The sequence below is a fragment of the Falco punctatus genome (genome assembly GCF_963210335.1).
Source record: "Falco punctatus genome assembly, chromosome: 7".
NCBI classification, from domain to species: Eukaryota; Metazoa; Chordata; class Aves; order Falconiformes; family Falconidae; genus Falco; species Falco punctatus.
This window is the reverse complement of record NC_137587.1, coordinates 44,066,145-44,091,252: the sequence shown is the minus strand read 5'-3', so window position 1 is coordinate 44,091,252 and position 25,108 is coordinate 44,066,145. Positions and strand designations below refer to the sequence as shown.

The 25,108-nt window shown below is 39.2% G+C and overlaps 1 protein-coding gene across 4 annotated transcripts in view; it reads right to left on the bottom strand.

The window, feature by feature from the left end:
• JAG2 (jagged canonical Notch ligand 2) overlaps positions 1–25,108 on the bottom strand; it is a 119,639-nt gene that overhangs the window by 61,209 nt on the left and 33,322 nt on the right. For all 4 annotated transcript variants that reach the window (XM_080396419.1, XM_080396420.1, XM_080396421.1 and 1 more), the window contains exons 3-5: positions 15,181–15,235; positions 7,857–8,111; positions 6,732–6,792 (exon numbers count right to left, since the gene is read on the bottom strand). In XM_080396419.1, the coding sequence (XP_080252545.1) occupies positions 6,732–6,792; positions 7,857–8,111; positions 15,181–15,235 (371 nt within the window). The remainder of the gene's footprint in view (positions 1–6,731; positions 6,793–7,856; positions 8,112–15,180; positions 15,236–25,108) is intronic.

Genomic DNA, 25,108 nt, shown 5'->3' with positions numbered 1-25,108 from the left:
GTCAATTTAAAAAATCCCTCCATAGGGAGGATGTAGGCAACATGGTGTAAGTCTTTAATTACCATAGGTTATACCTTAGTGGTATATTGCATATCCTACAAAGGCCAAAGTAAAGATTACCAAGACATATTTACACATCATTTTTTAAGCAGGCTTTTTGGAGGGAGCTTCTCCCACTCGTATTTCAAATGGAAGCTGTGGCCAAAACACTGAACACAGGAAAACGAAGCAGAACAGTGACATTAAGAGCAGAAGCAAAATGCATCATTCAGGGGTGGGGGAGAAATAACCCTCTTAAATGGAAAACCACTAAATTTTCTAGTGACGTGAACAGGATGGAGTTGCATAGGCCAGAACAATAGCTTTATATTAGTTATTTACTTAAAATAACTATAAGAAAGTCTGTTTAATCTTTTAAGAGATTAATTATTGCACAGCAGGCAGCAATATGGTCTAGCTGTTAGATCCTACAATTCTGAGCATCCGGCTTCAATGTTATAGTTAGTACAGTACTCATTCACTAAGATTTGTCACGGAACCACTTTCCCCACCTTCCTACATTTGAAATGGGCAAGATAGCTTTGTGAATAGGGAAGGAAAAGATGAACTTAAATAATTACCTGAAAGCTTGTCATCTTTTCCTCCCACCCCCAGCATTCTTACTGCACCAAATGATACAAACCTTTCCCTACAAACTTTTTCTCCTCTAATAAAGGAAGTTAGTGAAAGCTACCCTTCTCATTTACTGTATTTAGAGTTTTGTGAAGGAGCTGATAGGAGGGACGATTTAACCGTAGCTCAGTTATCCTGCAGTAAGTGGCCCTAAGGGTGTGCCTGCATTTGCATTAGTTCACACCAGGAGCATGCTTTTTAAGAGAACTGCCTGATTGTTCCTGTCGATGGTGTGTTGGTTCTCATCAGAGCTGTTTTGGAACAAAGGAATTGAATTCCTTTTAGGTTAAGCTAAGGTAATGTAAGACCATGTATGCCAGGAGCCCACCTAATGTGTTCCAGCTGCAAACAGCCATTCAGTCCACAAGAACAGATGAGAGCTAGGCTAAAATTTGTTTAAAAAACAGCCTTAAGTGGTTGGGTTCTCAACGCTGCTTTGATTTACTATTCTAATTTTTCTGCAGTGCCTACTATTGCAAACACAAATTAAAGCACTACATGTTTTTACTTCCTGTATACCTGCTCACATTCTCCTGGAAGCAGCATCCACCTTTAGGATATACTCTCTGCCTTCCTACTCACTAACCATCCAAGCAAGTGCTGAGCGTGCCTCAGTTCCTTCACCAATAAAACATGGAATTCTTTTTTGTCTAAATACGTTTACTTGTGAAATACTTGCCAACAAGGCATACCACTAGGACATAAAAAACAATAGTAAAAGCATACTGGTTATATTAACAGGAAAAAGAACTTGCATAATAAGACAGGCAACAATTGTAACAATTTTACAAGTTCTTGAAACTTGAAGCTGTGAAACGGTATCTTGCATCAAAGAAGAGACTAGAAAGAAGATGTCCAGGTACTAGTACCAAGTGCACTCCTGGCAGGGCCAGACAATAGCCCTATGCTCCTTAGGGACCACAACTGCTCCAAGACCACAGGAACTGAAATGGTCAGATGCCACAGCAGCTAACGCACTCCTCAAGGTTTTTTCTAGTTTACTGTTCAGAACAGCTTATGAGCTGTCTCATAATTCCATTCCAGAACAATTGTGTAAACCAACCATATCAAATAGATCTGGCTGATCTATTTGATCTAGTTAGTATGGAAGCTTACCATCTCTTATCTTCTCCTCATTTTTAGGAGCAGGCATTTTATTGCCTTCTTTTTTTCAGTCATTTATGATCTTTTGTTAGTCCTCTAGAAGTCTTTCAATAACAAACTGTTTTGAAATGCCTTACCAGATCTCCTTGTACCCAAGAATGAGTTTACAGGAATCCAGCTGTCTGGATTTTTTGGGTTTTCGTTTTACTGGTTTTTTTTCCCCTCCACTTCAGAGTTCCCCAATGCTGACTGTTAACCATGTAATCCACCCAACTGTCCTGAAAACACAAGCAACACATCAGTGATATTGGTAGGCCTTCTACTAAAAAGGGTGGAAGACTATGCAATCCATTAACATTTAACAAAGGATGTCTAGAATACTATGACAACCCCAACACTCCAGGTAGTTAGCTGTACCTCATTTTGCAATTCAAGCTTTTGTTCCTGTATCTCCGTAAAAGTCTTGAATAATAGTTGAGCAGATTCTGGCCCTTATAGTGACAGAGTAAGGGAGCAAAACCACTTGGGAGAGCAAAACCACTACAGCATTTGCAGATACTGCTGGACACAAGAAATCAGCCCTGCAAGCAGGGCTGAAGTGGAATACGAGGACTACAAAAGGCATGGCACCGGACAGGACGTTTGAGAAATCTGTTTCAATAGGACAAACATCAGGTATGTGATTAAATAAAAACAAACAAAAACCCCACCAACACTGTAAAACCAAAATTGTCACATACAGTTCAGGAGTAATTCTAGAATAAGACAGTTCACAGAACAGATAAAACAGTTTACTTAAATTTTTAAAGACTGTATGCTTGCTTTGCTCACCTTGCACGAATTCACGTTAGAGTACTATTAGCAATCTCATTTCCAATTCATTTCCATTAGTCTACACATTCTAAAGAAAGTTTTCTATCACAGTTGTGTGAAGCAAGACTTGCATTTCCCAGGACGTAACCTAGGTCCTACCATAGCTCCAGAAGCTGAACACAAGCTAAGATATGTTAGAGAAGTGATCCCTTATGTTTTGCTTTGGGAGAGAAATTTAAACATTCAAAGGCAACAGGAAAAGTAGAAAGATTTCTGAAAACACCATCTTCCTGGCAGGAATATGACAGTGTAGGCCAAGATATGAGGCATATCTGGACTTCTGCCAAACCCATACCACTCTGGATCACAAGGAAGTGAAAGATTAAGCCATTAAGCCTACTGACAGTTTATGAGTGGTACCAAACATACTCAAGTCAGCAGTTTTAATCAAGGAAGGAGACTGTCACTTATGGTTTCTCTATATTCAACTTTCATAATTTCATAAGACGATTGAGCCTAAGCCAGTTATAAGCCATTAGATCAAACTTCATTCTTCTCTAGACAGTTTAATGGAATTTAACAAAGTACTTAAAATGATGCAAAAACATACAAAAAGCACCAACCATCATTGCTTGGCCATGTTGCTTCTCTGACAATCCTTCCTACTACTTTGTGCTGGTGAATCAATCAATGAGACCATTTGCTCTGCCACTGCAGGCTTAAAACAAACAAAAAACAAAACCCCACCTACAAAAAACCTGAAGATTACAGTGGCCAAACCCTTTGAGTCTAGATATGAATAAAAGTTTTTTTGGTTGTTGGTTCGGTTTTGTGTGTGTGTGTGTACGCACATGCACTTTGGTGTGGTTTTTTTTTTTAAGAACATTTCAATCTCCCATCTTTGCAAGAGTTAGCTAAGATGCTTTTGCTTTCCTCAAGGATGTAATTTTGCTATTATTCAGCAATTTATTTTTTTTTCTGAAATGCCTCCAGAGTCACAAAAATCTATCACCTAGACCCAGCCAAAACACAAATCATTCCTACATCAGGTCATTTCGATACATCAGGTCACCCCCCACTTATTTTCCATTTCTTTGAAGAAAGCTTAACAGAAGAAATGGCAAACTTCATAACTCCATAACTTTCTCAAAACAATAGGTACATGAACCTGCCCAACAGATGATGTACAGTTACAGCTAATAACATATTCTTTATCAACAGTCTGCAGCCATTCAGCTACTGAAGATCCATTTTTGGTATAATGTTTAATCCAAGAACAGCTCTAAATTACATTGAAACATCAAAGCATGGAAGGTAGATCCTTTCTATGGGAGTTAGGCTGAAGCCTCAGAGCCATTGCTTAAGTCACCTGCATGTTCATACAAGTTGAAGGTGGAAACAATTTTCCAACTTTTCTATTTATAAATGCCACTGCAGATTTTTGAAACTCATTAGCTAGTGGCACCAGTAGATTTCCATACATCTCACACCCATGTTTTTCTCGCATTTTCATTTTCTTTCTGAATTAAAAGGACATTGTTTTCACCTGTTAAATGACAGTGGCAACTGTCCAAAAACCAGGATGAAGGAATCCAGATTATAATTCAATAGCACCAAACAGCAGTTTCTTTTAAATAACAGCTTCCTTTGTACTGCTGAAGATAAAGGTCACGTCTGTAAGCTTTGCTTATTTTTAGTTCAGCATCATTTTTCTACAGAAAGCATTATCCATTTGGGTTAAAAGCAACATTTCTAATATAGCCTAATAACTATTACAGAACACAAAGTTAAAGTTATCTGTGTGAGCAAGCTCAGGCTACCAAATCATATTTAAAGAGGTAGCCAAGAGTCTTATGCAATACTGCAGATAAGAGTGGCCACACACAGAAAGGCCATTGCTTTTCTTCAACATGCTGATCACAGATCCATCACTTCAGCAGACAGGCATTAAGAAACAAGGCAGATGGCACGCAATCCATCTGAAACGAAGTCCCTCATTCCTTCCCCCGAGAATTCTCTGAGAATGAGAAGTCTCTCATTCTCATTTCAAATGAGAGAATGCATCCAACAAAGCAGTGAGATTTGTGATCAGAATCCTTCAATAGACTCAGCGTTATTTTTGTGAACTTTATTTAGTTGGACAGGTTAGAATGAGGCATCTAGACTTAAAACACTAGATGCTTCTTCATGGCAGTGAACTGATGTAAGGAAAGGTTTCACTCATGAGACCACCGACTGACAGACACCTTAAAGGTACCATGGCCACCCAGCCCCCATCTTCAAAGGTTTTGTACTCCCTTCCTCTCCAACTTCTGTTTTCCCAGACACAGCTGGTATCACACAGAAATGAAAGCTAAGAAGGAAACTGCATCATCCCCTCTCACCCCCACCAAAAAAAGGGTATTGTTTTGTATTTACTTAAACTTGTTGCTTTTTTACCTTTCTTCAAAGGCTCATTGCATTCAAAAAGCAAACATTCACAGGCTCTTAGGACACTCCTACAATACCTACAGGACTTCAGAAACCCTTACATGAATTAAAATTCATTAGAGTAGGTTCTCAAGGGGAAAAGAAAAGCATTCTTGGAAGGCTCCAGGAAAGGCATACTACTTAGTTGGGCAGAAGTGATACTGGCCCAGCTCACAACCACAATCTCAATCTCTACTTGCAACTAAATAAAAGTATCACCAACATTAGTAGGGACACACAATACTTAAGATTACAAGCAAAACATTTAATGATACAAAAAGATCACAGACAATATTAAATAGAAATGTTCTTTTTTACAAAAAGGAAACTGTTTTAAACATCTGCCTTGGGGAAAAAAATATCTTTTAAGGGAGGTTTTATAGCTCTTCAGCAGTAAAACTGCACATGTGCTGAAGCGCTGCACCTTGTACACTGGAATTTACGGTTTTCAGTCAGTTCTGAGAGCTACAACACAACAAATCTTCCAAAAGTCAACAGCATCTGATAGAAGTTTCAGGACAGAAAGAAACCACTCTGTGGTGCAATGATTTAAGGTTTACTTTGTTATCTGCCATACCCCACTGTCAGAAACTTCAGGCTCTTTAGCAGGACAGGACTTGCTTGCACGTCACCCAAAATACCTCAGACTGGCACTTCAACCCCAGCTTAGCTCTAAGCCCTGCGAAGCTATGCAACCTGAATCTTATTTCTGCCACTTCTGTGATGGTTGTTGCAGTTACTAGTAGGAGGATGAAGCAGAATTGCCTTAAACTATCACAGCTTGCCACAAATGGTATTTGACAGCTCTCAGGGGTTCTGACAGCCAGTTCAGTTTCACATCATTTCAAGCAAGCAGATTCAAATACAGCTTACAATGGAACTGCTGCACAAATCCGCTCTTACAATGATGCATAACACCTCTAACCACAAATAAACTCTGGAACTTACACAGGATCCCAAACTTGCAAGTACACCTGCCCCATTTCTTCAACAGCCAGTAGAAAACACACACCCCATTTCCCCTTGACCTACTACACTGGATGCCTGAACCTTTACAAGGAAACAATCAACTCCTCTTGCTATCACAGAGTCTACTTCAGCTTCATCACAAAGTAAAAGAAACATTTCAGACAGTTCTTTCACATTTAGGAAACAAAAACCATTCACCTGGGGTAGAAAGTTTTGGTTGGGTTTGCTACTGTATCTCCATTGCTACCAAAAAGACCTTTTTTTTCTTGGAAAAACTAAGTTTACTGTATTTTGGTGATCAAATATATGTATTAAACATTCTAGGACTGTGAGCATTTCCTAGTCTTAATAGTCCAAAGAGCAAGTTCCCCTTTTTATTTGAGGGGAACAAGTAGCACATAGAGATCAAAGCCCCCAAGGATTTTAAAGAGAAGAAAAAAGATTATTCTCATTTGATAAAGGCAGTTTTGGATTACATGAAGCAAATCTATTCAGCCCTGTATGTGAAAAAAAGGACTGCAAAACAGTATAAAGTATATGCAGTTCTTACACATGTGAAATCTCCTTCAGACCTATTTCCATTCATGTTCTGACACAAGATTTTTTCCATTTTAAAGTAGACTTCTTAAAAAGTAGCAACATACACAGAAAATGCTAGAAATAACAGTACTCCAAATAAAATACTCAAGTGCACACAGACTTACTTGCATTCCCCAGGTGTACTGCAACCCCCATGGAGCAAATTACATCCTTGTTTACATACAGCTGTAAATATAAGAAGAGATTTAGGCATCAGTCTGGGCAGCTAGGTATCAATTAGTACAGCAGCAAGCTGAACAGTTCTAGATAGGGCTTCTGTCATTTAGCCTATTTGTTAGCTGTGCAAAGCAGACTGTCTTTTGCCATGCTCCAATAGCTGTTGCTTCCAGCTAGCTACTTCACAAAACACAACCCCATTACAACTCTTTATGAAAAGAGTAACTTAAGGTAACTCCTTGAAAAAGTTGCTACCAAATACATTTGCAGAAAGAGTATCAGCACTGAAACGTTTATCAAATACAGGTTTTGTTGGTTTTTTTGTTTGCTTTTTTTTGTTTGTTTGTTTTACACCTGGTATTAGACTGGTATTATGCTGGAAATCCCAAGCTTCAAAAGATACACATGATCTTGAGTAAATACTAAAAATGGTCTCCCCTGTCATTAACAGGCTTTTTACTGAAAAGGGCCAGAAAACAAAACCAAGAAGTACTTAACACACTCTTCTTTCTGTTGAGGAATTTTAGTGCTGATTATTCACTGATACTGAAGGCAAAATGCAGAGATTTGATTGAGTGGTTCATTAAAAAGGATGACTACACTTGAATTTCTGTTCACATTAAGATCTATTAAAAAGCTTTCAGCCTTGCGTATATTACACTTAAAACTTTTTCACTGCAAAAAAGTGTTATAAAGGCATTTTTACAGTATCAAAGTCTACAATATTACTGAAATTATCGCTGTTCAAGAAAAGCTTACACTACTGGATGTAACATCATTTTGCTTTGAAGTAACACCACCATCCAATAAAATAAACTTGTAAAAAGATGTTTCACTATTCTAAATCTTAAATTTGTTGTACGGCTCCTGTAGCGCACACTGCAAGCAACACTGTATCCTATGCTGGGCTCCACTCTTCACAGAGGATATGTTTTCAAAGATAATAATTTAAAAAGACAATGTATATGTTAAAATTAATATGCTACAGCCCTCACACTACAGAAATACCTACTGCAGTTTACACCCATTATATATACACTAGACCTAATCTAAAATGAAGCAAACAATACTACCTTGTTTACATTCTTCTCCCATCCAACCTTCCATGCAGGCTTTGTTTCCATTTTGATCACATGTGTAGTGACCAACAAAGTCATCTCGAGGGCCACAAAATTTATTGCACAGAGCACTGTAGTAGTTTTCATCACACTTCACTCTTATTTGTACTTCAAAATGGGCAACAGGACCATTAAACTGTAGTGTCTTCCATCGATCTTCCGGGTTGATCATGCCAGCATGTGCCACTCGTTCTATCAACAAGTCTTCACCTTTTTAAAACAAGGTAAATTTAATAGGCAACAAATTTGAGAGATACAAGAGCATATAAATTCACATCAAAAGTATTCAGCTGGTTAAGAGAAAACCTAGTAAGAAAATGTTATGATGATAGAGATGTACTGTATAACTGAATTTTCCTTTGCCTTGCAAAGTCCGTTACAGGAAGGCCAATTTAAAAGAAGTCTCCCAAAGGAAATACTAAAAAACCCTGGAACATAATCCATAGGAAATAGCTTATTTTTCAAGTCAGCCAAACATACCACACCCACACACGGATAACTAGCAGTTTTATCTTGATCTGAGGCTCTTTTTGCCTCCTTTTTGTTCTTATAAAATTGCAAAATCTGCATAACCTCGTAGCTGAGATAAAAGTTCTCTGGTGCAAGTTTAGTTTTAAAAATAAAGCAAAACACATAGTAAACTCACCTGGCTGCAAAATTCCTAACCAATAGTAAGTGCTCTGGTAGGCTTGTGTTATGTACATAAACTAGCTTTTTTCCATTTTATCATTCTCTCTACAATAAAGGCAAAATATCTTTAACAAACATTTCATAGAACAGTGCGTAGCTAGTATTTGACCTTTTGAGAAGAAATATACAAGTGAACCTACAATTGTCAAGGGGCCACTGTCAGCTCTGTATCCTGCCTACCCTTATCCCCAATGGAAATACTGGTAATTGTGATCACTGTTGCAATATTTTATAAGCACCCTGCCTTGCCCTCACAGAAAGCAGCAGCACTGCTACTGCCAGTTTGCACTGAGACCAAATGTGCACAAAGTATATCTATCACACGAGAGAAGATGATTCTAGGATATAGGACCATGGAACTGCCAACAAGTATTTTCATTTTTATGAATATCCATTTTGTATTTTTATCCATTTTACTCTTGGTTTAGAAGCTTCAGCACTAAGCAATAAGATGCAATTATAGTCAGTAAAATTAAATTACACAGTTGGTTCAGTAAACGTTAAGAAAAAGCAAAGCACAGTAAGGGTAACTGTAGACAGTGAGTAACCCCAGTGAAAAGAGTTTTCAAGTGTTTTCACTATTCAAATCCAGCAACATCCTACCACAAGAGTTTTTCTAAGTGGCTCTACAAGCTGCAGCTGGAACTCCAAACATTGTTTAGGAAATAAAAAGTTATAGAAGCTTCACTTGTATATATGAATTTCATACTAATTTATGAAATAGCTAGAATATTGCCAGCTCAGAACTTCAGCATCCATTTTCTTTAAATAAAGATTCTTTAAAATGCACTTTAAAAGAAATAAAGAACTAAAAACTTGCACACAGGAAGAGACTGTAATGGCAGTGACATAGTCTAAACTTCAGATTATTAATACAAAACATGGCAAGCTGGTAGCAAGCAATACTAAACTATAATTTTCAGCAAATGCCTTTCACCTCTACTTACTTTCTAGAACTCATTCATCTAATCCATTTATAAAATAAAACCAAAGGAGTAACTTTCTCACCTAGAAAGTTATTGACACCATAGAGGTATCCTGTGCATCTTATCAAAGCTGTACTCTCCCTTTGGCATGTAAAAAGACTCAAGTGACAATTTTCAGTCACTCCAGTATTAAAGGAAAAAGAAAGCTACAGAACTGATGGGCTCTGCAATGTACTCTGTTACCTTAACGTCTTTTTCCAAGCTTGCTTCTATCATAAAAATCTTTCCTCTATTGAGCTTACAAAAAAACAAAGAGCTGTTTTAATTAAGCATTGAAAGGTTCTCCAATTCTTAAGAATTCAAAGTGTCTCTCTGATTTAATATTAGAAGTGGTATTGCCATGTATAGGCTACAATTCATGCTTGCCTGCACAAAACATTTTATGTGTCTTGTCTAGCCATTGAAGTCTACCTCTGTTCTTTAATTTCTACATGTGAACTCCTGTCATCCAGCAGAATGTGGTCAATAGCAAAGCTGACAAGAAACCGGCAAGCTAGAAAAGGCTGCTTCTTACTTTTGGACTGAGCAGGTTATCTATCATACCACTAGTCACTACTAAAAGCTACATGATTAGATTCAACATTCTTTTATAACCTTTTCCTTCTCTAAGGACTATTGATCTGAAAAACTAAAGGAAAAGTGCTGAATCACTGGATGCTCAAAGAATTCGAAAAACAACAAGTATGTCTAATAGAGCTATTTTCCAGCTATAAGCAACACATCATCAAAACAGCTGCAACAGCCACTGCTGGAGAAGTGTTTCCTCAAAGTGCATCAGATGGACTGAAGAACAAATCCAGAGATTAAGAGAGTGGTTTATGTAATAAAAATCTTATCAAGCATCTTCACGTTAATGCAGATTCACCAGTCCCAGTTAAACAACTGCAACAGGCATTACACCTATTGCAAATATACCTATGCAGAATAGTCCTCTTGATACCTGGGGTCGAGAACAGGGCAATAACCCAATAGTGCTTTTTTTTTATTATTTATTATTTTTTTGGAGCATTCAAACTTTATCTCCACAAACTCCTCTGAAAAAGAATGTATTAAGTCTCAAGAGCTTTTCCCCTAGCTTGTATCAGTAAAAGTAGGACTTAACAGCCTAAACAAGCAAACCAAATAATTTACTCTGAACTACAAAAGGCATCAGGAAACCAGCTCCAAGCCATTTAGTTTCTAATACTAAATTCTTAAGTACCAGAGTAAGCATAAGAATTATGCTTTACTTCAAATTTAAAACAGATCCCAAATAGAAGGTCCATCTTTCAAAGAGATCTGTAATCACAGGAACATGTTTGTCAAGGTTCCTCCTTCCTCCCTCACAATGCCAAAGTGTTTCTGAAGATAATCAGTCTCCCACATTTAACTGTTTTGATGAGACAAGTTTGCTCCCTGCATCCAGTTTACCATTAAAATTAATGGTGTTAGGAACTGTCACACACATTACTTATAGCTGTCAGTAAAGGCAATGAGCTGCATAACAGAATTTGTCTGGTTATTGGTCAAAAAAGCAGCATATACTACTCAAACCTCCCTTCCCCACATACATCTCAGTACAAGGAAAAGAAGCCTTACTGCTTCTAAGTTTTCTAAAAGCCTCTCTAGATAATCAGATAGTAGCACAGATGCTTGCATAAAAGGAGATGACGGCTAAAAGGTGGTTCTTTAATGTTCCCAAGACATCTGATTTTTGGAAGAGGAAGCCTTATCTGAAGGGTATTTTAACTGTAACTGCAATCAGGAGTCATGGCTACACTTAGATAAGAACGCTGCTCATCAGCACCCGAACTTTTAGCAGAGGTCAGAAGTTCCCAAGCAGCTACTCACAGGGCAATACAAAAGGTGATGCTGGTAGCTGTTTGCAAAGAAACACACACATGGTAGCACATGAACTTCATGTCCAAAGGAACAGGAGGTGCCCATCTCAGGAAGCACATTCTCTTCAGCCTTTTTCAAGCAACCATTTAAAACACCTGTAAGGGCATATTAAGCCTCCTACAGACTAACACAGAAGGCGGCAACCACTGCATCCCTGCAGTGGACATGGTCAAATAAAGTTACTTTACATGTGAAGATCACACAATCACAGAATGGTCAGGGTTGGAAGGGACCACTGGAGACCACCTAGTCCAAGTCCCTGCTAAAGCAGATTCACCTAGAGCGGGTTGCACAGGGGCTTTTAAAAGTCTCTAGTGAAGGAGACCCCACAGCCTCTCTGAGCAGCCTGTGCCAGTGCTCAATCACCCTTAAGGTAAAGAAGTTTTTCCTCATATTCAGATGGGCCTTCTTGCATTGCAGTTTGTGCCCGTTGCCCCTTGTCCTGTTGCTGGGCACCACTGAAAAGAGCCCGGCCCCGTCCTCTTGACACCTGCCCCTAAGATATTTATATGCATTGCTAAGATGCCAGCTTGCTTCACAATGGCAGTGCTGGGTTAGGCATTGCCAAGAGCTCTGCTATACAACTAGAATCTTGTTAAGTCAAATGACTTACCTGGAAAGCAGCCTGAACTGCTGTGACAGGTAACAGAGAACAGGCCCTTTACAGTGACTTTGTATCTAAAGCAGTTTCCTCTCCCCCTCCTCACCACTCTCAAAGCAGACTAGCAGTAACACTATAGTGTCATGAGCTTACCTCCAAGCCAACCCTGCTGCTCAGAGGAGGAAAAAAGCACACTTGTAGTTCAGGAATCAGAGTCTGAAAGCCCCTCTTAGAGTCCATAGTTTGTAAGTACTGGGGAAACATTTGCCCTGGAAGACTTCTTGTTGAGAAGGTACTTCACAGATCTGCTCTGAGCACCCCTGCCTTGCTTTCACTGAGTGCAAGTAAAAATACAGGATGCTAGGACATAGAGAGAGGGAAGAATGACAACTGTTGTAAAATCTTGAAGTTGTTCATTGGAAACTCTTCTTTCCAGGTTTTGAGGTTTTTTTGCTTGTTGACTTGTTTCTGTTGTTGTATTTCAAAATACTCACTTGTGAGTCCAAGCTAGAACACAGGACCTGCATTTAACTTTCAGCCTTACTTATCCCCATTAAATAAGAACAAAATCTGACTTTGGAACTAATTAATCAGCTTATAAAGAGACTCTGACAATTAATTTGATTAATCTTTCTTACAGCAGCAACAGAAGACACATGTAATCTGATCCAGAGATCAGCACAATATTCAGGATATGATGGGGAGTTCGGCTTTTCACAGACTCTTCCTTCATCCCCTCCAGGATGCAGATAGTGTCTTTTCTCTGGAGGAGTTGCCATATTCCCTTTCCTGTTCTCTTACATAGGAGCTTTTACTGATCTGTCCCTGTTTGGCAGCTCAGCAGTCCTTGCAGAAATATAACGGAACTGTCTTTGCATCTTGACAGATTCACAAGCCAAAACCTACTGGAGGGACTCTGCCAAGACCATGCAAAGGAAAAAAAAGAAGCCAGCATTAAAGAATTCTTCCTAGGAACCCAATATGCAAGTCTAAATTACAGCATGGCAAAGCAACAATCTCAATTATGGAATTGCTAAAACTACAGAAACATTTAACTAAGACAAGTATTTAGCTAGTCTTCTGCCAAATCACAGGCCACGACAGCCTTCCTAAATTCACATGACAAGCCTTCTAGGTTTCAGATGCAATGCAACTTAACAGCACCTCTCCAGCAGCCTACATTAAAGGGAATTTCACCTTCCATTAGCAGTTTCTCAAGAGAGCTAAACTGTAACTCGATGCTGTATTATAGACTCCCACAGTTCACGGAAACTTTAAGGAGATGGCCCACTGTGCCTCCAGAAAACACTATATCCTGTTGGCTTGAAGTTCAGGAAAAAACCGTAAAAACTACATCAATGCAAGTAAATAGATTTGTTAGAGCTGCATTAAAAACTAGAAAGCATAAGAAAGACTTAACACAAGCTTAAAGTTACCATGCCCTTATCAAGTGTACTTAAGAAGAAACCTGGGGTTTAAAGCTACATGTTTGCCAGAGGATTCTACAGACTCTAAGACATAAGCATAGCAAGTTACAAGACCATTAAGTAGCTTATTAAAAAACAAAATTCAGCACTTAAATGCATACAGATCTGTTTTGCAGGATAAGCTTTTCGTGTTCACTCCCTTCTACACCACCTCATGAGCCCATATGCCACCTAGAACAAGGGCACAAATATTTCAATATTCGCTGTACTATTTGCCCCTAGGTAAATTATTGCCAAGCTGGAAACTAGTGAAAGAAGTTAACTTCATGAAGTACTTTTTGAACAAAACATTCAAAAGGACTCCCCCAGTTTGTTGCTGTGTAGGGTACCTAAATTTATTCAAGATTCAGGCCTACTCCGCTCAGCACACAAGATCTCATTTTTAATACCATGTCCAGCTTTGAGAAGTGGCATTTAAGAACGCTGTGGACCAACTGAAGGGTTGCGGCAACATGAATTACCAGAGATCTAAAGAAAATATACCTATTAGAAAAGGTTGAAGGAGCTGTTAAACAACAAGACAAAAGAAGCTTAATTCTAACAGAGGAAGGGCACAGGAACAAACTACAAACTCATCATTACTTTGTCTATCAGTAGAGATAAGGTATGTCAAAAAAAAAATCTAAGTTAGGAAAGTCTGTCAGGAAAATGCAAGTGGAGCTGGTCCTGATCTTCCAAGAAAAGGACCTGGAAACTCTCACATAGCCTTAAAATCAGTTGAGCTTTGCCAATTGTTTTTTATCTATTTAATTTGATACATCTTGATAAGGATGGCCAGTGAAGCAGCAGAGAATGGAACTTTAATTAGAAACTGATGATGACTTGGGATATAAGCCTTTCCTATCTTAATGTCCAAACACTTATCTTCCTCTATATTGATCCCAGTCTCGATTAAATAGTCCGTCATTAACCACAACAAAAGCCTGAAGTTCACAACACTTGCAGCCAAAAGCACCAATTATTTTAAGACAGGTTTGTAAACCACTACCAAATATTAGGTTCAAGCTGGAGTCCTACATCAGCAACAATATGGCAATCAGCACCTTCATATGTTTTTGAAGTATTATACAATAATCTTGGTTTTCTTTCAGATCAATAACCCTGCTCTGATACTGAGCTTTAGCACTTACAGACCAGAATTGCAAGGTAATTTTCAGTACTTCAGAAGAAACAAAAAGGAGAAGGAGTCACACCAGGATTTAGACCACACTAATCAAAACCATCAAGCACGGTTTCTTTATGGGAAGCAAGAATGCTTATTTGTTTACCTGATCATGAAAAGTATTGCACAACATGGTTATGGGTAAACTGAGTAGAATGTGAAGTACAACTCTACAGTGCAGATTGCTTGCCTTTTAGAAAAGGCCTACAAAGATTGTTAAACATTTTTTAAAAGCTAATTATCAAGAGTCATGTATTACAACCTTCACTTACTATTGTTCATTCTTCTTCCTATCAGTAAGAGTTTTTCACAGTTCCTAGCCCAATATTCACTGCCTGGATTTGTACACCCTTGCATTCAGACTGATTTGAAGAGATGGCTAATTGCAGCAGCATACCATTTGCCTTCTCCCCAGTCTGTGTACATACAGCTCAGAGTAATAAAAACTGAAAGTTTTACATAAAATACTCACCAGCTTTTGTATCATTATCCCAATCCCATGCTTCTATTACTAATGTGAATGATCTCTGAAAAGAAACAAGACAGTAGTTAGTAACAAAAAAACTAGTTACACACCAGACAAACAGTGATTTGGAATACACAGATAATGCTGCTAACAAGAAAGCCAACTGAGAGCAGTTACAAATTTTACTTCTCTGCTGTCATGTGAAAGCCCTTGCAGGCATCTTCTCAAAAGCATGAAATGTAACAACATTAAAAATTATGGGGCAAAGCATGCTAACAGCAAAACAAAAACATCCCCCACACACACCAAGAACTGAATTATTATTCTTCTCCTCCCACTGCAACTAATTTTCAGCTAGCCCTAAAAGGTTTGAATGAAGTGAGGCATTCTGAACACTGGAAAACAGCTAGGATATGTAAGACTTAAGTACTAAAGACAAAAAAAACACAACAAAAGAAACCAACCGAAACCGAATAGAACCAGAGCCATCCTTTACGGAGATGTCTATGCAACAGATTTTTTTGCTGTATTCTAGAAAAACATACGTATCTGAAGAAGAAACACACAAAATTCCACCCTGCATCTATCAAAAATTCAGAGTTTTTTCTTATGAAAGGGGTAGTGTGAAAAATGGACCTGCAAAAGACACAGCAGGAACATCACTGTTAATGGAAGTGCACTGGGTAGTACACTTTCCACTGAGGAAAGAAGAAAAGCATGATTTCAAAGAGTTTTAAAATTATATGGAATGAGCATGAAGGCTTTACTTCACTAAAGCATAGCTTTAGACATTTTTCTTGGTTTTATGACCAAATATGCAAGTTAGCTGTTGATATTCAAATACTAAACTTATTTAGGAAAAACTTATGCATACATGTAATGTTTGCCTGTTTTGAGTTTAACATGAGTAGCTGTCAAACCCTTCCAACTTTGCTATTTTTCAACTTCACCAAGCTCACAGAGATTTTCACATGCATTTAGAACCAAGGAAAAAACCCTCCAAGAACAGTTACTGCATTGCAACACTGTCCTAAAACACTCATGTATACATCTTTGTGCTTAGAGGCAAGCCACACCAAAACCTGAAGCTCATTAAATACAGCAAGGCCAAGCCTTAAAGTGCGCAGAATTCACAGGCTAATGATCTACAAACTCACATGATCCAGGGGACTTTCAGCCAAGAAATTAAGAGCACCGTTTTAGGATGAGGATTATGTAAGAATTCAGCTATCTTTTATAGGGTGCTTAGGACTCTGTTACTGTTATCTCAAGAGGTGTAAACTTTTACTTCGAGATAGCTCCTGCTTTCTACGCCTCTTGCCTCCCCCACCGAGGAGGGGCTTGACCACAACACTGAAATATCCCTATTTTAGAACAGCAGCAGCAACAAGACAGATCAGTGCAGCATCCTAAGCAGACGGGCTCTTTGCCCGAGGTCTTTCATGACTAGAGCAAGGGATTAAGTCTATTCAGAAGGGCGCTTAAGTGAGCACATATTTTCCTATTGCTGAGTTACATTAACATATAAACTATAAATTATGCCTTTGAAAAACATTTTTCTTCTTACTTTCAGCTTCAGACATATAGTAGGGAAGATGATTTTCCATCATTGAAACAGATAAAAATTTAGTGGTAAATATTTACGTTACTCTCAAGGAAGGAGGGAAAAAGGGAAGTCAGCAGGGACTATACTGGACAGAAGCATACTGAACTGGAACTGCCTTTGGAAAAGGACAACTGATGGAGATCAGCTTAGAAAGTAAACACCTGTACTTCTGAGGTACGACACCACAGCAACAACTCCACAAATTTTTTGGAAACAAATGTTAGTGGAGCATTTCAGTAGCTTCACTCTCCAGCTCCCTGCTCTCCCTGCCCCCCTGCAGTCTCAGCATTTAGGGAAGCAGGACAGGATCCCACTGCATTCTGAAAACACTACCTACCACCCCCCTCCTAAACTGCTACCAGAAAAATAAATAGTACCAGCAAATACATACCATATAGTAATCTTCTGTCAATTACAAGTCTCTTTATTTTGCCCTAGGCAGAATTCTGATCCAAAGCTGTTATGCACCTCTCCTGTTAACAACTTATCTTCTAACATATTCCCCCAGTTTTTCCTGTGTTCCATTGATCTGTATTAGAAATATGAAACAGTGCTCAAGTGCTCCCAGATGTCCACTTACTTTTATATAAATGCTGGTCTTTCCTACTGCAAATTGGCTGTTGCATCTGACTGCCCACACAGGCTAAGGCAGAAAAAAAAAATTAAGCTGGACTTGCTGTCTTAGGAAACTGATCAGTCAATTATGCCTTCCCGTCATTCCACTTGAGAGCAGATTTGTATCTTTGCCTAGGATGCTAGAGGATTCTTGTGGGTAAAGAGTTCCACACAACACACTGCTCCTGCACGCTCATGCTGGAAGGTGTGAATGGGGATGAAGAGACATTCTACCAATTTTAAGATGCATAAAATAAGTATCTCCGGTGGCAAATCTGACCACCTAAGCTGGCATAGACTCTGGAGTTGAAAATATTCCTTTACTACTTTATAAAAACTTCATAGTATGTCACAAGCATCTATGACTCTGGCACACAGCTCTTCTTCCAAGATACGAAACAACTGCATTTTTGGTCAAACAAGTGACCCCTGCAGCCCGTGTTGCCTCCTGGTGGCAGGCAGGGCAGGGCTCTGCAAGCCCCAGCTTGCACAGGCTTGGTCTCAAGCATTTGCTTTTACCACCCTCTCGCTAGTGACCATCAAGAGCTATAAGCCCATCTCGAAAAAGCTTAAAGAACATACACAAAGACAAGACCTAGACTATTAAATCCTTTCACTTACTAGCACCCCATAGCCTCAGTTTCCCCACATCTGCTTAGGGGCTAACAGGCTACCAGTTGGATATTTACGCGTGAGCAAGCATGTGGAGGGTAACATTTTAGGAAGGCTTGTAGCCACGCTTGCAGGAAATTAGAGATGTTTTTCAAATGGCAATAAACTGTATTGATAGACAAATGTGTATTTACTGGAAGATCAGTTCCAGCTGGGACAGTTCTCAGTTGTGCAACTTCCCGCTTTCTACTGACAGTTACACAGTCACCCTTCAAGAAACCCCCAACAGGCACAGGAATAACATAACCAGAAGAGAAACTGATTTTTGTGGCTATTCTACCTCTAGAGAAGACAGTTAACTTCACAAACCCAACTTGTCATCTTTTCCTCACCCTCCAGCTAGTTAGTAACTTTAAAGAGGAGTTCCTCACCACGGTAGCACGATGGATCATCATGTTACAATTACTACATCTCAAAACAGGAAACTGATCCTTAATCTATGGTTCAAAAACACTTCTCACCCCCAACCACAAGTCTTCCACTAAATCTGCCTAAATTCTTTTGAATTTTGCACTTCACTTCAAAACAACAGCTGAAAATTTACAAAGCAGCCGTGTTACTGAAAGCTTTCATGGTATGCTGCACTGAGAGCTCTCCAGTTATTGCTCAACTATCAAACGTCTGACTATCAAAAAACATTTATTAGTGGAAATTTTGATATCCATACACTCACTCAACACTGTAAACCTGCCCAACAACCACAGTAAGAGCTATAGGCTGCACTTATAACACTGATATAAATTCCGAGGAATATTTTTAGCTTATGTAACAGACATACTTATTTTATAAAAGCTCCACCATTGGCTTGCATTAGTCATGTCTGCACTTTCTGACATTAAGTCTAACACAGACTACCCAGCACATCTGCTAGCACCAACTGCAACTCACTTCTGTAGCACAGATACTTACACCAGAAAACATCTTTAATTGCACTTACAGAAAACAATTGCAGGACTTTCATTAGTTTAGCTCTTGCCCAGAATCTAAGATCTACCCATACTGCAAATCTTTAAACACCTCACATCATCCAGCAGTGTATTGGCTCTTTGATGTATCATTAAAAACACCAGGCTAGCTTAAAAGCTATTTAAGGCACTAAGTTCCCCACAGAGGCTATTGATACAGATCTAAGTGTGTTCAAGTTCCAGCATAAATCTAACAGAAGACTCTCATTTTCTAACAAGTATCCTAAGAATGCCCCAAATTCATGAGTCTCTTATACATAACGCACACACACACCTCTATTCGAACTTGCACAAAACTCTTGCTGTAGGCTGGTACAGCTAACACTTCACAACAGGACATGCACATTCCAGTCTGTTCTTATACGTAAGAAAAGCTTTGTGAGGTACTGTCTGCTGTTCAACTAGTACTAGTTAAATACTTAGAAAATATTTTGAAAGTGGGGGGAAGGGATGGTGGTGAACAATAGCACTGAAAATGCACTTGATTCTACTGACTTTGGTGTCTAGGTCTTTCTTCCAGAAAGAATTAAACATAAGGCAGTATTTGCACTTGTCAAATCATAAAATAGAAGATGTTAAAGGCTACAAGTCAGAAGAGCATCAGCAGACTTCTGCAGGAGAGTACAGCCTTACTAAAGCACTGTTTCGTAGGAGTTAACTGTACAGATAATGCTAAGTAGTTTGGAAAGATACAGATTAAGCCTGTTTATCCAAGTGATGCTGCTGCAGTTGCGTTTTTCTTCTCAGGATTGGTGTTGACAAAAGCGACTTCAAAGCATTATTCCACTGTTTACACTAAACAAAACACTCCCCATACTATCCCAGCGACCTCCTTTCTGGGGAGGGGGGAAACAGACCTGTAATATTGGTTTGGCATTGTCTTTTCACAAACTATTACTATTACTTTGATATTTGCAAATCGACATTCAAAGGCGGGGTGGGGGTGGGGTGTAGACAAACAAGACATAGACTTTTAATCCCAAGAAAGATGATCAATCTGCTGACAGCACTTTCAGTCAGGTATAGAACTTACGTTCTCCAACTCAGTCTGAAAAATGCAAAAAGTGAAGGTTGAACAGAAATCAATGTTTTCTGCATTGATATTGTGCTATTTGTATTAAAATGCTTTTATTCTTTTATCCTAAAAAAGAATTACTAATTTCATGTGAATAAAAGGACTGACTAGAGTTTCTACAGGGAAAAACCTTGGAAGACATCAGGAATTGTCTGTGAATTAGAAAAAAGGGTGGTTCCTGAAAAAATCCAGAGCCCACCTTATCTTCCTGTTTCACAGTAACACAGTAACTGTACAGTCTCATCACCAGTCAATACATTTCCTTTCAAATTGCAATCACGGATAAGCAACACTGGTATTTGAGCACTTCAAGTGCAAACACATGTCAAACAGCAGCCTATCACTATCCTTATTACTAGTCTAGTTTTTATAACTTCTGGAAGAAGTCATTGCCAATATGTCTTGCAATGAAGTCCGTTAAGTCTTGATTAGCACAATCAACTCACACTTGCTTTCCAAAGAAACTTCTAGAGAAGGTCCAGGGGCTTCCCCCTCTTCCTCCATGCCCCCCCCCCCCTCCCCCCCCGCACCTCCCCCCCCCCCAAGCAGCCTGCTTGCCATGGAAAAAGTTGACTTCAAGGCAAGCATATTACATTTCCTTCCCCAGGAGCTCTGCACCAAGTTCTTACAACTTCCTCATGAATAACCCAGAGGTGCAAAGGGAGCAAGGAAAACACAAAGAATGATTCTAGAAGGTCCGGGACTCATCTTCAACACAGGTTTAACGGCAACAGATGGAACAAGCTTGCAGGTTGACCTTTTAGAAGCAGACATTATAAAGCCATAATGGAGACCTTTACTGAAGGGATAAGTGCTCCCCTGTTTGGGGTGGTGACGGTGGTGGTGTTTCTTTTAAACTTGAAGGGTATTCCAGCCACACTCACATGCAAAAACTTGTCTGCTGAACTCTGAGGCTATTCCATCACACAAAATTATAGGGATGCCCATCCTCTAAGCCCTCATTTTTAATTTGAGAAGCAAGCACCACTGGCGTAGCAAGTCCTAGACAAAAGCCTTCCCTTTGGAAACCAGGGCCAAACAATCCCATTTTGTTAGGAATGCTGTGGAAGGCCAGGTTATATCAGCAGCAGATAGCAGAAAGCTGTTGAGCAAGTTGAAGCCTTCTATTTGAGAGCAATTACTGCAGTTATACTCCTCCTTCTGGCCCAGTCACAAAAGCAAGACAATGTTTACAAACTTTGGAGCCCTCCTGTTGTGTGAGTGGAACTCTACCAGTTAGCCCCACCTGACAATCTTTAGGAAGCCTGCAAAACCAGGGGTGTAAGGGGGATATTTTTTGCCATGGTTAGCAGCCAACAGGCAGATTATCTCTGCCTACATGAGTTTGAACACCTCATTCCACTCCTACCCCAAACTAAGCCAAGTCAAAACTGAAGGGGGGTGCATGTGTGTATGCATATGGGAGTGGTAGGAGGAAACCTAGATGTCTAGACTATTAAGACTCATTTCATTGCAAAATGAGCACAAATAAAAACAACAGGTGAATATGGTAGCGTCAGTCTTGGAGTTAATACATGAAATTTAACACCCAGGTAGACTCACCTTCAGTTACAGAAAGTTACCCAGCAACTAGGTAGAAGAATCCTACCAACAACCAGTTGCATGCATCTAAAAGATAAAACAACTTCAAGGAGGAACTCAAAGGGGCATTACATCATCTATTTGACAGTGCCTAGTATGTTCTGAAACAGGAGCATAGTGTGCTTTTTCCAAGGTGATAGAACTACTAGATCATGACATAGTTTACCATATGATATATCTATAGGAAGATCTTCAAATAAAGGTTTGAAGATACTGTGATCCTGCTGCAATGGCAGAATGCAACAGGAGTTTCTCAGTATGAGGGGTCCTTGATATATCACGGGACAACAAACATTTTAGCTGTGGAGTCCTAAAAGTCATCTTAAGTCACATATCAGCTTTAGCTAATGCCTGTAGAAACAATGACCTATTTTCAGGTAGCTCACAAGAGGCCAAAATGCTGTATCTCCAACTAGAGCTCCTCAAGGGAGGACATTAACACAATCACCTCAGACCACATACAAAGTCAAGAGAAAGACCACTGGAGATCCACCCACATATGAGAAGCTAAACCATTAGAAGGAAAGACTCCACAACTCTAAGCAAATCTCAGCCAATTCAACCTTGTGACAAATGACAAGTCAGAGACAGTATTTGTTCCCAATACCTCAGTACCGGCCCTGACATTTGACAGCACCCTGTCAGACAGCTGCTGGAGACAGAGCAGCACCTCTGAGTAAATGGGAAGCATGCACCTCACTAACTGTTTTTACAGTGCCAGAAGCAAGTCATTAGCTTCTTATTTAGAAGAGCTGTGGGAGATCTGACCAGGCAGTAGTCATGTCAAGAAAAAACCTTGACCTGCTGGCTACTCTCAGCTCACAGGAGACTTAAAGGTTCTAGAGAGTCCATTCCTATTTTAAAGCTGTGCCTTTCACACTTACACACATAGCAGCAATGCTAGTCCTGTGGAACAGAAGCAATTCCTGCCTCTGCTTTTTGTAGCTATCAGCTCTTCATCCCCACCCTACTCCATCCCCCCCCTCCTGATTCCAGCATATACACATCTCTGCTGTACTCAGCTACATTAAGTTCCAACTCTGAAGTCCAAGCTGTCAGCTGTAGTCACTTAAATTTGAACAAACACCATAGGACTGGCTTCCAAATAATTTTCCTTACACTTCCGGAACTAAACACAAAAAAGGCATCGGTGAAAACTTTGCTACTCTGGTACAAGGGGTCCTGTGATAGCTTGCCTTTGCTGAGAGCTTCCAGCAAGAAATGAGAACAATATCTATGTTTAATGCCAATTTATGCTATCAGCCACCACATTTACCAGTGTTGTTGAAACACTTCTATTTTACTGCAAATGCTTCCTGCCTGTGGCATCTCCAGTCACATCCTGTGTGCCACAAGTCTCAACAAAAGTATTCATTTATAAAAGTAATCAATACATCAATGGTGACATAGATTATTTTTTTGTGCCAACCATATGAGCAAGCACAGAGCTCATGAAAAAAATAATGAATTTAATCTTACGCAAACGATCAGTAGCTACAATTTTATTCTAGTGACTAGAATAGTGGCATTCTAGGTGGTCTTTAAACCAGTTCTTAGGCTAACATACACACAGTTTAATCTTACCAATTCTTTCTCTTTCCACAGTATCTTTAAGAATTCTTTGCACCAACTCTCATAATGGGAGTACAGTATTTCAAATCTTGTCATTTAAGCTTCCAAGCTTGCTGAATGTAAACTGATTTTCAGACAGCCTCATATAACCCTGAGTTAATGACACCTGTAACTTGGTGGTTCTGAGCAAATTTGTATTGCTAATTGAGGTTTCACAAAGTAAGTCTTGTGACCCGTCAATTCGATAAACAGCTGCTACTCCTTCAATCCATCAAAGCCATCTTGTTTCTAGCTAAGCGAGTTCCCTTCACATGCTGAATACAAGTTCTTTGATCAGATCGCAGTAAGAGATTTGCTTCCCATTCTCACCCATGTCTTCACTATATAATATTCAGAAGTCAGTTGCAGAGTGCACCATGGCTAGAAGGGGAGGTTAGAGAACAGGGGCAAAACCAAGGAAGACTACGTTCGGTGTTATGCCACTATGTGGTTCTGTAACTGAAGGTGGAGGGAAGCAGTGTGGGTCTCCTGTTTTCCCTCTTGCAAGAGATGGGATGAACAGCACCCCTCAAGACAGAGATGTTAGAAATCAAAGGTCCAGAGAAAAGCAACAAGAAGGAAAATAGAATCAAATTATTTCCATGAGAGGAATGAAAGTGTTGGTGAAGACTTCCCAGCCTAGAAGAAAAACAACAGGAGTATGTTATAGATGTCTACAACACTACAAAATGCCCTGGGGATGGTTAGGAACAGATCAGCCGCTTACCTGTTCTTGAAAGAACTAAAGGGCATCAAATTAAGCTAACAGCAGCCATGGTGAGAAGAAAAGAAGGAAGAGAAGATGGCACTTCATGCAAAGCTTGGCAAAATGTTACACAGAATTGCCCAAGTGGTTTTAAGAGCTTTCTTGATCCAAGGGCAGAATGGCACCAATACATAGCAGAGACCAACCACAACTAGTTCAGAAAGTTCCCAGGCTGAAAACAGAGCTTGGAAGAAAAAGAAAAGAAAACAATAATTCCATATTCTTGCTCCTTGCCTTCCATGAACATTTGCCTATGTTCCCTGAACTCTGGTTTCAGTACAGGTGCTGTTGTGAAGCAAGTATTCTGCTTTTCCTGATGGCTGACATTAAAACAAAAGTACAAAAAAAAAATTACACTGCAGAATCTTGTATGTCTGTCTGAACCATCAGTATCTATCCCAGGGTAATCAAAATCATGACCAAGGAATATTTGAGGGGAAGAAAGGGAAGCCAGGATAAATAAAAAAACAGTTCTAAATTATATTTATAATTATATCTCAGAATTCTGCTTTGAAAGCCATGACAGAAGTAGTCATAATTGAAAAATTTAACGAAGATTCTCCTTTCTGCAGTACTGAAGGATCACATGAAATAAAATAATTGTAAAAATCACTAAAACATGTACGCAATATATGCATAGCAAGCCATGTAACCATTGCAGTAGATGGAGCAAATGCTATTCAGAAAAAAGACAAGAGCTGAGCTAGACCTATTAATTGGGGGACCTTACTATGCGGAATAAAGGTTTAAAGGACTGTAGGCTTCTGAAACTTCCCCTTGAGGAAAAGGTAATCACTCTTAAAAGACTGTCTGGATTAAGTCAGGTGACACAAAGCACAACATACTGTCATCCAAAGCCAGAGAAAAGAAATGCACAAATACAGCAAGCATTTATCATTTATTAACTAGCTGAGGATTGACAAGTGTCAAGTGAAATCCTAAGCCTACTGATTCTATAGCAATTTTTCACATAAAAATTTGTCATCACATTTTTGATAAAAATCATGGTTTAACCATAAGAA